The 12390-nt window shown below is 37.2% G+C and overlaps 1 protein-coding gene across 1 annotated transcript in view; it reads left to right on the top strand.

Annotated features, from left to right (window-relative positions):
- Positions 1-11345: 11345 nt before the first annotated feature.
- Positions 11346-12390, top strand: part of LOC140334987 (uncharacterized) — a 23746-nt gene continuing 22701 nt past the window's right edge. Inside the window, exon 1 of the mRNA XM_072417306.1 lies at positions 11346-11505. Coding sequence (XP_072273407.1) covers positions 11463-11505 — 43 coding nt within the window. The 5' untranslated portion in view covers positions 11346-11462. The remainder of the gene's footprint in view (positions 11506-12390) is intronic.

Here is a 12390-nt window from a genome sequence, read left to right on the forward strand (position 1 = left end):
AGTGCCAACCAGTAACCAGACATCAGTAGAATAATTTTTCTACTGATGTCAAACATAGTTCAACGCCTCTTAGGTTACAAGGTCTAAATACAGCAAGCGATAAAGTAGTTTTCCAATATTGACAATAAAAAATATACAAAAATAGTGTTATTCACAGATTTAAAACTTGTGAAGTATACAGGCATATCAAGTTTAGAGTGAGATCATAAAGGTTGGTGGGAAGAGGGACCTTTCAATCGTTCACCCCTTTGTAAACATTTCAAATTTAAATTGAAGAAATAAATAATAAAAGAAAAAAATAGAGGGGGGGGGGGGTAAGAAGTTAAGGGTTACACAAGGAAGGGGGGGTGAAAGGTGATGTTTTAATACACAGAATGTTAAAAATCTATCCGGACTTGGCGATTGGCAAAATATGGGTGAATGGTAGTGTTGGTCAAATAGCTCACTATTCGATTTGTCAGCTATTTGCTCGAATAGAGAATAATGTGGTCGAATGTCAAAGTCGAACACCATTAAAGTCAATGGGAGGAAAATTCTGGGTTTTTTTCAGCACTGTGTAGAGCTTCTACAGCCTCCAAACAGATGTATAAAGATACATTATAAAAAAAGATACATTGTAAAAGGATACATAAAGAGATACATTATATAAAGATACATAACACTATTACATACCCCTGTACATCACATGAAGATTAAAGAGCACCTGTCACATCAATTTTAGGCTAAAGCTAGGTGCACACTTCCAATAATTATTGTTAAAAAATGAACGATTACGACCAATCAACGATTATGCACGATTATACCTGAACAATCATATTGTGCACAATTCTGTACATGCTGTAACAATATGATCGTTCATATATAATCCACCAACAGTGTCCACACACTAGATACAATCGTTTGAACGATGCAGGGAGGGACATGTAAAGGAGAAAGTGTACCGCAGAAATATGCACTATCACTGAACGATCGTACACATGATAGTGAAAGATCGTTGGCCAATCAGATCCACCTTGGAGGTCCAAGTCGGAAATTCCTAATGTGAATATTCAGGGTGCATTGGTGAGTAGATTAAACAATAATTTTTGCCTTCACATGGTGCTGAAAATGAATGTTCTCCCTAGAGTACTGTTTTTTTCCCATATGCTCCCCATACATATCGATGCATCATTTTGTAAATGCCATAATAGATCGATTTTTACATTTATTTGGTATCCTTCAAGAGCTAGGGTTGCTATTGGGGTTGCCAGATTTTAAACAGTATTATAGGGCTTCTACTCTAAACAGGATCTTGAATTGGAAGTATGATGTTTCTACTAAAAGATAGGTTACTTTGGAATTGGAACTTTCTTCTGCCAATTTGAGTACGGTAGTTTGGATCCCTTAACAGTTGAGAACATTGGGGGCAGATACGTCTCCACTTACTTTAAAAACACTTAGATGTTGGGATAGGTTGAATAGTCAACATGGATGGTCATATAATTCTCTCTTACTTCCAATTACTGGCCGTTTCCATTTTATCCCAGGGAGGCAATCTAATTCTTTTTTGGGGTACTCTTTAGAGGGGGAACTATTGTTACATCATGTAACGGTTGGGGATTCTGTCCGCCCTTTGACTTAACTTGTGCCACTAGAAGTTTACAGGCCGATTCATCGGTGGTAATATTTTCAATTATGTCACTTTCTGAGATCTTTACCCCGTCCTTTACAGTATGAGTTGGACCTTATACCAACACAAAAAATGTTCTCTCATAAGGATCTTCCCCTATGGTATCCTTCTTATATAAGCTTTTAGTAATGTTACGTAGTTTGGAATTTCCTGAGTATATACCAAAATGGGAAGAGAAACTTATTAGCCCAATTATGGAATTTTAAAAAAGGCTTTTTTTGTGTTTGGCCTATAAAACATTGATATGTGCCAAGATTTAGGAAGGTAATTTTAAACTCATTGTTAGACGGTACTATGTACCTGATCGTTTACATCGAATGGCCCCTCATGAGTCGCTGCTTTGTTGAAGAGGATGTGGAAGTTGAGGTACAATGTCACATATATGGTGGCAATGTCCAGTGATTAAGAGGTACTGGAGAAGAGTTGTTCAATGATTGGGATAATAACTGGGACCTTAGTGGAGTTTTCACCATGGTGTATTCTATTTCATTGCACTGATAGGCCTTGGGGTAAATATAAACGTTCACTGGCCCCCTTCCTCCAAGAGAGTCACCTTTAAAAGGTTGGTTTCAAATGGTGGATGAAATATGTGGATTGGAAGAAGGATATCATGATTTTAGAGATATGTCCGCAAGATTTGCTGTTATCTGCCCCCCCGGATATTGTTTAAAGATAATACGCAATACTTTGATATTCTTAATAAAGATTAGGAAAGTTTATATGTTTTGCAGTTTCCATATTTATATGATCATGTTGAGAATTAGGTTAATGTAAATTAAAATGTATTAATTTAATATTGCAGCATTGTATTAGTATTAGATGGGCCAATAAGTGAGATTTAAACGACATTCACCCCCCCTTTTCTCTCCCCCTTTTTTTTCTCACCTATGGGTTTATTTGACTGCCGATATTTGCTGATAGTAATCTGACTTAGGGTTGATAAATATAAATATTAAGAATATTTTTGCACAAGATTTGGAAGGTTTCTTCCTCGTAGATCACAGGTATTCCATATTGCTCTTTAATAATATTTGATTGCTGTTTGTAAAAAGTTTTGTTAATCACTTTTATTATAACTTCACATATTTTGCACTTATATATTTTGATGTGTATGGTATTTTGTCAATTGTATTTGTATTGTTCTTTCTTTTTTCAACCCCCTTTTTATATGTGGTACAATAATTGATAGATTGTTGTGTTTGTCTTTTTTTTTTTTTGGTAAAAAATAAAATCTTTGTTAATTAAAAAAGGGAGGCATAGCAGGAGTGTGCCCTTTGTCCTACTTCGTGTTGAAACGGTGTTGGTTTAATAAAGGAATATGGACTGTTCACATAGCAAAGTGGATTAGCTCCTTGGAAAGAATATGTCAATTGTTAGCTTAGTAAATAAATGGAAATGTTTTTGACTCCAATCATCCAATCATGTGCAAGAAAAAATAACTCATGTAATTGTGTGTTTTTCCTAGAGCTGGCTATCACCCTATTCACTAAACTAAATGAATTATCTCTGGCAAGTAACAGCTTGTGTAGTGTATTTTCCTATTTTCCCCTTTCAGATAAATAGGAAATATTCCTACTGACCGCATGTGCTAAGTGTAATTAAAGCAATCCTGATGCATGGTGTACGCTAGGCTGAGATGTGACTGCAGCAGTGGCTGAATCGGATTAAGTTAAAAGCAATCTGGAAGTACAGCTCTGGCTTTTCCAAGGGCTAGGTGTAAATAGGCGGACTTTCTCAACTTAGGCTACGTACACACGTCAGATGATTCTCAGCCAATAAAGCTGCGTACACACGGCAAATTTTTCTCGCCCGATAATCGGTATCGGCCAATTATCGGGCGAAAATCTGCCGTGTGTACAGTCGGTCTTCGTCCATCGTCCGACGACCGTCCTGGCGGATCCATGGACGATGGACGACGACCGATCCTAATGAAAGGGAAGGGGAGAGCGCGCAGCAGGGTGCCGCTCCGTCGCTCTCCCCCTCCCCTCTCCATAGAGCATGAACGGTGCTGTATGTACAGCATCGTTCATGCATCGTGCAGTCTTTTCTCGTTGGAAAGGATCGTGAAAGATCCTTTCCAACGAGAAAAATTGCAGGTGTGTACGCAGCTTAAGAGCCTCAGATTGTCCAACAACAAAAATCTAACAAGCATATCCAGCCTTAGTTCAAACATTCACACTGGAAGAGGGAGGTGGTCTGCTTCCAAAATAAGTAAATGGTCTTGTGCCTGAAGTTCAGATTTAGGGCTCTATATCTGGTTAGTTGATGGCAACTGGTATAGCGTATGGTCAGCTTTGGACACGTGTCACTAGTTAAGGTATTTCCATTGCAAGATTTCTTACTATTCTGGTGAGAAATGGAAAATTTTGGAATTTTCATCACTTTGTATCTCAGAGAGGAGGAATCCCTGCAGAATGGATTTACCGAGCAATAAAACCCTTTCTCAATAATTTAAAAAATCAAGGAAAACAGTTTTAAGCTTTAGATACTCTTTGAAGCTTTTTTCCTACAGGCAAATCTATTTCCAATGTAAACTCCATACAGAATGTGAATTCTAAAAATAACAACAAAGTCAGGCAATCCACCATGGCAGCCCTGAGAATATTAGTGACAACAATGCCATAGGGGGCTTTCATGGCTTCATCTATGCGCTGTTTCCCATGTTCTATTTCCTGGTAGAATAGCAAAGAGCAAAACATGTGACAGCCTGGACAGAAATTCCCTGCTGATCTGTCTAGGAAGGAGGAAGTTGTATGGTACATATTCTGCTTCTGGTTTATCTGTAACACTTGACATCACATGAAAATTTTTGTGGGAAAAGGGCGACCTAATAACTGTGGAATAGCAATCTGTGAACAGCCACAGAATGAAACTTCTGATTGTCCTAAAGGTGTTGCAGATTATCTGTGTGTTGGAGTAAATGTTGGCTCTAGACAACAATATTCGTCATCTGCAATAATTGTAAGAGATATTTTCAGGTATCATGGACAATCTTGGTACAGAGCAGTCGCTATGCTATTGCCAAGCTTTCTTGGAATGTGGAATGACACAATGAGCTGGAGATGTTCCATGGTGAGGAGTACAATATTCCAACATGGCAGATCAATAAATGATGTCATGGGACAACATGTGTATGTGTAAGGAGCCACCAATTGTTCTCTATTCTGTGTGTGTTTACGGTGTTAATCCACAGAATTAGATACAGTCTGAGAAGTTGAAGGATACTGATATAATGATATAAGGAATTCAAATGTGATTTGACTTTGCCCTTTATTCCCAGTGATCTGCCTGTCTATGGCCAATATAACTACGCCTTTGTGAGTACATTTGTATCTTTTCTCTGCCCGTTATCATACTCGCAGCACCAACAGTCAGATAAGCACAGTACATACAATCATATGCTGAACAAATCTCTTAGAAAATAACTTTATAACACCACCCCTCCACCTCAGCTCTATTATATTGCCAGCAGGAAATGTGAGTACTCACAATCTCAATCTCAGTACTCACAATCTTCTGAGTTTTGGAAGGTTTAAATTTATTACCAATGGGGTGGTGGGGGGTGTGGCATGCACGATCTTCACATACGTGGTATACCGAAAACTGTGGTGGAATTATCTAGCATGGTTACAGCATTATTCCATGAAATCTGTCCTGAAATACCACTAGAAAACCTTGAATTAGACCGGGTGCATCGTACACTTACTAGACCAAATCCAGATGGCCCTCCTAGAGATGAGACTGTAAAATTTCATTTTTATTGTACCAAAGATATAATTCAGAGAGTGGCACTTACTAAAGAGCAAATTGTATTTCAGGGGCACAACTGCCAAATATTTGCTGATCTGGCGCCAGCAAACTGTACAGAGACGGAGGGATCTGAAACCCGACTTAAAGATCCTACGGGATAAACAAATTAACTACAGATAGGGACATCCATTTAAATTAATATTTTCTGAAAATGGGAAAACCCAGACAGTAACCTCAGTACCAGATACTCTATCAACCTTCCAAGCATTGGGCTTTCCAATATAATCACAATCTGCAAATCCTAAGAGAGTAGAGAGAACTCTTAGCTTCTCCTATGAAAAAAAGCTACCAACGCTTGAAACAAAACCGCTTTATAGATGTATTGTCAACTAAATAGAAGGAAATTATATTTTTGTTTTGAAGAAAGCAAAGTTCTATGGGACTTGTGTAACAAAATTTTTTTTATAAATCATTGTATGAGGAATTTAAAGGGAAACAGAATTTTTTTTTCCTTCAGTATAAAGATAAGTATTGAAATGTGGTTGTTACAAATATTTACTTTTTTCCTCTTTGAGTCCTCCGACTATTTAGGAAAAGTTACAGTTAGAATGTTTGTGGGGTTTATAATTAAGGAGTAATTAAAGTGGGTCTGTTGAGCTCGGTGACACAATTGGGGTGGGCAATAAGTCTGCCTTAATGGGACTTAAAACTTATCTAAGACTAGGGAAAATGGTGTGCAGTGGTAAAGTTGAGTGATTTTTTTGGGGAGTAGCTTGGTTCCTCAAGGTGGGTGGAGAACTTTCAGTTATGCTCACCTGGAGCAGCGAAGGTTTTTTCTTTTTTTGTTTTTTTCTTTTTTTTTTACGTTTTTTTGTACTTAAATAGGTTTTTGGTTTACTATTGTCCCCAGGGCCACAGTGTTTGGAATGGAAGTCAGAAATAAGGGAAAGTAAAAGAGTTTTTTTTATAGGTGCTAAATGACGATCTCAATTATGTCCCCTAATGGCCACATTCATTGAGAAGAGTGTGCGATCCCTGACACTAGAGGTTAATTAACCTCTAGTGCCCCGGAGATCGCAAACAGGAAGATTTCATGTGAATCCTCCTGTTAAAATTTCCTAGATCATGAAACCATCTGAAGTTCGAGGAAATTTCTGCGAGAATGCCAGAATCCCTAGTGTATATGTAAGGAATTTACCCATCCTGCGAGCCCGCGGTGTCCCTGGGGATCCCAGCCACAGAGGGAGACGCCGCTGTAACAGGCAGCATGGCCAATTGGCCGCAGGGGATTCAGTCAGTCTCCTATCAGACGGCGCCAGGTGGCGCAAGGTAATTGGTCACTCTGGCCATTTAAGGAGAGCCTGTTTGGACTTAACCCTTGTCATGGTTTATGACATTGAATAAAGCCTGATTGAAGGATATCTGGAGTTGGTTGTGGTTTGTGTGCCCAGGCGCATTACAGTATATGGCTAACTCTAAACATAAACGAAGGGGTGTTCTTGTTGGCTTTGGGAAGAATGTTCTATTTGAGTTGAAAACTCAGGTTGCAGACCCGGACGGTGGATATTTGCTTTTGATGGGATGCCTCAGTGACACTAGGGGGACAACACTTACTATACTTACTATACTAAAACTTACTATGTGCAAAATGAGAATCAAGTATCGTTTTTTAATAATTTGTTACAAATGTTATCTACCACACGGGCACTAAAAAATGTATTACTGGATGGAAAGCTGGTAGATGTATGGTGAAAAAAACACCCTAGTGACTTGGAGTATACAAATTATTTATATGCACATCATTTTCTAACATGTATAGATCACATTTTTGTTTTAAATACAAGTCTCCCTTTGGTGTCCTCTAGTGCCATTGTGGCAATCCCATGGTCAGGTCATGCCGCTGTAACAGTAGAACTATCATCATTATAATATAAACCTGCAAATTTTAAGTGGACAATAAACAAGTAGTATACAACAAGCAAGTAAGGCCCTGAAGGAATATTTTAGATTAAATAAAAATTCTGGGGTTTTAGCTTCAATGGTTTGGGAGGAACTTTATGCAGTAATAAGGGAATTTTTTATTGAATGTCCTCTTGTCTAAAACAGCAATGTTTGGCTCAGATTAATCAATTGGACCAGGAATATAAGACACTCAGAGATTCAATTGGCACCAAGTCGAGAATTGCATAGGGGATTGGAGTTGGTAAAAACTCAACTTAGTTTATGCTCAGCAACAATAGTAGAGAAACATATGGGATGGGCCAAAAATAGATATTATATGTATGGTAATAAAGTTCATACATTATTGGCAAATAGACTCAAATACTCGTTGTTCAATGGGATACCAATTAAGTATAGATGGTATAGGGTTAACTAACAATCCAGAACATATTTTGAGAGAGTTCCATTAGAGGCTGCAATTCTTATATCAAGCACAGCAAGGTTTTGATGTAAAAAATATGGATCAGTTTTTTTTCTAATCTGACCCTACCAGTAATTAATGAAATTTGGAGAGAAAATCTTGAGGCAAAAATTACACCTCAAGAAGTAGCCCAAGCAATAAAGAAGCTGAATTCCAATAAAAGGTCGGGGCTGGATGGATTTACAGCAAACTGTTATAGGAAATTTGCTGAAGAATTAGTTCCTTATTTAATCAAAGTTTTCAAAAAAGTAATTGAGGGGGAAGGATTGGAATCTAGTATGTTGGAGGCGACAGTGAGTCTGTTACAAAAAAACAAAACGGATACGACAATCTGGTCCAATTATAGGCCAATCTCCTTACTCAATCTAGATATCTAGATACTCAATCTAAAATATTGGCAACTATATTGGCGACAAGACTGAAACAGGGAATAGAGACCTTAATTTCCCATGATTAAACAGGTTTTATCTCACGGAGACAAGCAAGAGATAATATCAGGAGTATGATGCATTTGACTTATTATGTAAAAAATCTTAAATTATCGGCTATGTTTCTAAACTTGGATATAAGGAAAGTCTTTGATTCTGTTTTATGGCCATATTTATTCAGGCTATTGGGACTTTGGTCCCCACTTTTTTTGGGGGATTCCCTCACTATATGCGGCACCAAAGGCTTTTGTTTAATATATGGGGTTTTGCTCCTCTTATTTCTATATAGGAAGGGGCACCAGGCAAGGGTGTCTGCTTTCACTGCTGTTATTTGCTTTGGAAATAGAACCGTTGGGTCAGGCTTTACATAACCATAATGATATAAGTGGAGTGGAAATAGGGACTTATAACCATAAACTGAATTTAATGTCTATATTAACCCAGTTTCAAAAATTCTACGGACTACAAGTGAATAGCTCAAAGAGTAGGGCCTTGAATATCTCGCTGTCAGAAAAGGTGATAGATCTCTTGCAGAAATAATTTCCATTTAAATGAGCGGGGAAACGATTATGTTATCTGGGGTTGTATATTACTCCCACTTATGAAAAGTTATTCGAAGCCAACATACCGGACGTCCAGAGGCATTTGGTGATGTTTATGGAGACCTGAAGAGATATTAAATATTGTGGTGGGGGAGAATTGCCTCGATTAAGATGACATGGTTGCCAAAAGTTTTATATTTAGTTTGAGTCTTACCAATACAAATTCCACGCAGGATACTGAATATTTTGCAGAAGAGCATGCTAACATTTGTTTGGGGTTCAAAGAGACCTAGAATCCCTAAACAGGTTTTATATCACCAGAAAATTAGAGGTGGATTACGTGTACCATACTTGAGCTGTTATTATATAGCAACCCAAATAGCCCCATTAATATTGTATCATGAACAAAAAAAGAAACCATTGTAGGTCTACTTGGAGAATCAGGAACTTATAAAGATATCCATTGAGAATGTGTTATGGGTTCCTTCTTGTAGGAGGCGTAGAATTAATAATCCTATACTTAAACACCTGTTGCAGATTTGGGATCAGAATGAGAAAAGATGTGGGAGAATATCCCCTCATTTGCCTTTAGCTACGTTAACAGGAATCCCGTTGTTCCTGCCAGGTCTTGAAAGTTCAGAAGGATTTCAATCGTGGAAACATAAAGGTCTCTACAGAATCCATCATTTTCTGGGGGAAGCAGATATCATTCCTTTTGAGATATTGCAAGAAAAATGTGGAATCTCAAGGGGTGAAATATTTAGGTATTTGCAGATAAGGCATTTCCTCCAAGTCAGGATGAGGGAGAATGGTTACAAAAGGCATTTCAGTAAGTTTGAACAAAATTGTATATGAGGTGTACAGGCTAAAAGTATGAAATCAATGCTATATGATGAGGTGGTTACTGCAAGGAGAACAGGTACACCCACATATGTGAAACGTGAAGACGTAGGGTAATATATAGATCAAGAAGATTGGAAACCAATCTGGGATACAGTGGCGCACTTTATCATCAATACCTCAGCACTGGAGGCTAATTACAAACTTATGATGTGTTGATATTTGGTGCAGATGCGTCTAGCAAAAATTTCATCTACATATACCAAAACCTGCATTAGATGGTGCAAAAAAAATGGTACCTTTTATCATATATGGTGAGAGTGCCCCAAGATTAAAAAGTATTGGATTCAAATACATCAGTTGTCATGTACACTAGTGGGTAAGTCCAGAAGAAGCATTAATAAATGTTCAACCAACAAGCAATACTAAGGTGCAGTTTTAATTGCTGACGTATCTATTTTTGTCAGCTAAGATGGTATTGGCTAAAGCTTGGCGGTCTTCAATGCCTAATATGGAACATGTAAAACAGAAAATTACGTGGTTTATGGCGAATGAAAACATGAGGGCAATTTGAATTATACTGTACCTAAATTGCAGAAGGTTTGGGATCCATGGATTAAGTATTATATGCCTATGGAATGGGATAGAGAATTTTTAACATTGTAAACATGAGGTAGAAGCTCTATTTGGAATTTGTGATAGTTAGGATAATAGTAAAATATTTATGTTTTTTTTTGCAGGATATATGTGAAAGGAGGTTAGTATAGGGGCTAAGAGAAGGTACAATAGGGCTCTGTTGGCTGGAGAAGAGAATAGGATCCACCACAGAGATGGGTTCTAAAGCAGTTAGAAAGCCAGGCCGATAATAGAAAATTGGGAACACAGAAGGGTTTAATTTTCTGTTAAATACTGGGGTGTGTTAGAATGAGGTAATAAAAGGTGGTGCTTTGAAGGATGAGATATTGAGGGTGAGTTTCCTCTCCTTAACACTCTAAAGACTCATTATACTAACACTGAAAGGTTGATGGTTGGTTTATAAGTAGGGCCACATTGTCACAGGGGAGGGGGAAGGGTTTTTGTTTTTCCCACGTAGGAATGTTCTTAAATTCTTATGATAAGTAAGATAGCTGCTGGAATATTTAAATTGTCACTTTGTCACTGGGTTGTTTGAGGGGGAGATTGTCAGCAATGTGGTAAATTAGCTTAGGACATGGGAAAGAAAGAATAATTTATTAAGGATGATTAAATATTATTTGGCACTAATAAACTTTTTATTAGTGAACTGGAAATAAGTTATAATGGGATCTGTGGAGATAAGTGGGGGAGCATAGATAAATGGGTGTATATTATAGAGGCTAAATCATTGTGAATAATGTAAGTGGATAAGTTTCATTTGTTGAATGAAGAACAATAGATTTCTGTATGATATATTTTGTGTGATATATTTTCATTTTTTTTGTTTATTCAAATGCATTTGGATAGTTAAAGTGAATATTAATAGAGATATTGAAATTAAATTTATTACCAGTGTCACTAGTTTGAACACAGTGCAAATTCCTATTACAGTTTCCTATTGATGGCTCTGTGGTTTTTGCACAGTTCTGAAAATGAGCACAAAAAATAAATTACAACATATCCCAAGTGTTTATTTTTTTTTTTAAAGTGAAACTTGATAAACTTGTTTGTCTTCATATTAGGCTGAGCCAGACCATATGAAAAGTGAAACAGTGGGGAATCATGTGATTGCTGATTGTGTTGGCACGTCGGAGTAAAGTGCATTTCATTTCACTGAGACTTTTGAAACAACGGAGATGATTATTTTCTTCTTCTGTTCACTTCTCTTCTTCCAGATTTGTAAGTTTTAACCTTTATTTGTTTCTCCTAGTACTGTAATCTGAATACAGGGATGAACTTTAACTAATCAGATATTTAAAGGTAATGCTGCTATAAATTAATGCTGAGGGGGAATAATTTATATTCCTGATTATTAGAATCTCCCAGCTTTTAGAAAATCTCTGTATAGTCCCATTAGGAGGGAAGTGATAGACTGTGCAGCTACTTCAATTGGGCTCAAAGATGGGATGATCAGGATCATTGTTAAAGGGCATGGGTGGGTTACCTGTGATAGCCTAAAGCTATGTACACACAATGTAACTAGGCCTACTAAAACCATTTCCAAGATAAAGGGAAATGTTTGTATGTGTCAATGGAAATCTTCAGACCTGAACAGTCATGGTTCATAGAAAATAATAAATAAAAAAGGTATAATAGAATTGTTTTGTGGTAATGAAAATTATTGATAAATTTGTGTAGTGATACAAACATTCCATATAGCAAACACATCAATTTCATATCTCACGTATATTTTTCAACTTTTCACCCCAATTGTTTCAGTGGGGTTTATAAAATATGGTTCTAAACAGGTTTCTCAGGTTTCTCTAACACAAGTGATTTCCAGCAAATGGAAAAGCCAAGTATCGCCACTTCGCCACTTAGGCTTCCTCCGGGGGTAGTGAGAACCATTAAATAGCTAATACAATGGATTTCCCAACAATTGGAAAAGTATACCATAAAGTATATCATAAATAAAAAAAAAACAGTATAAATGTTTCTATAAAAGGCATTGAACAACACCACTAGGTATGTTTTACTTTCGTACAACTCTATAAAATAACCGATATTCTGTCACCAATGTCGATTTATGCAAGTTACCCGTCCTGAGACCCGGTCTGTACGGAT

The sequence above is a fragment of the Pyxicephalus adspersus genome, chromosome 7 (genome assembly GCF_032062135.1).
Source record: "Pyxicephalus adspersus chromosome 7, UCB_Pads_2.0, whole genome shotgun sequence".
NCBI lineage: Eukaryota > Metazoa > Chordata > Amphibia > Anura > Pyxicephalidae > Pyxicephalus > Pyxicephalus adspersus.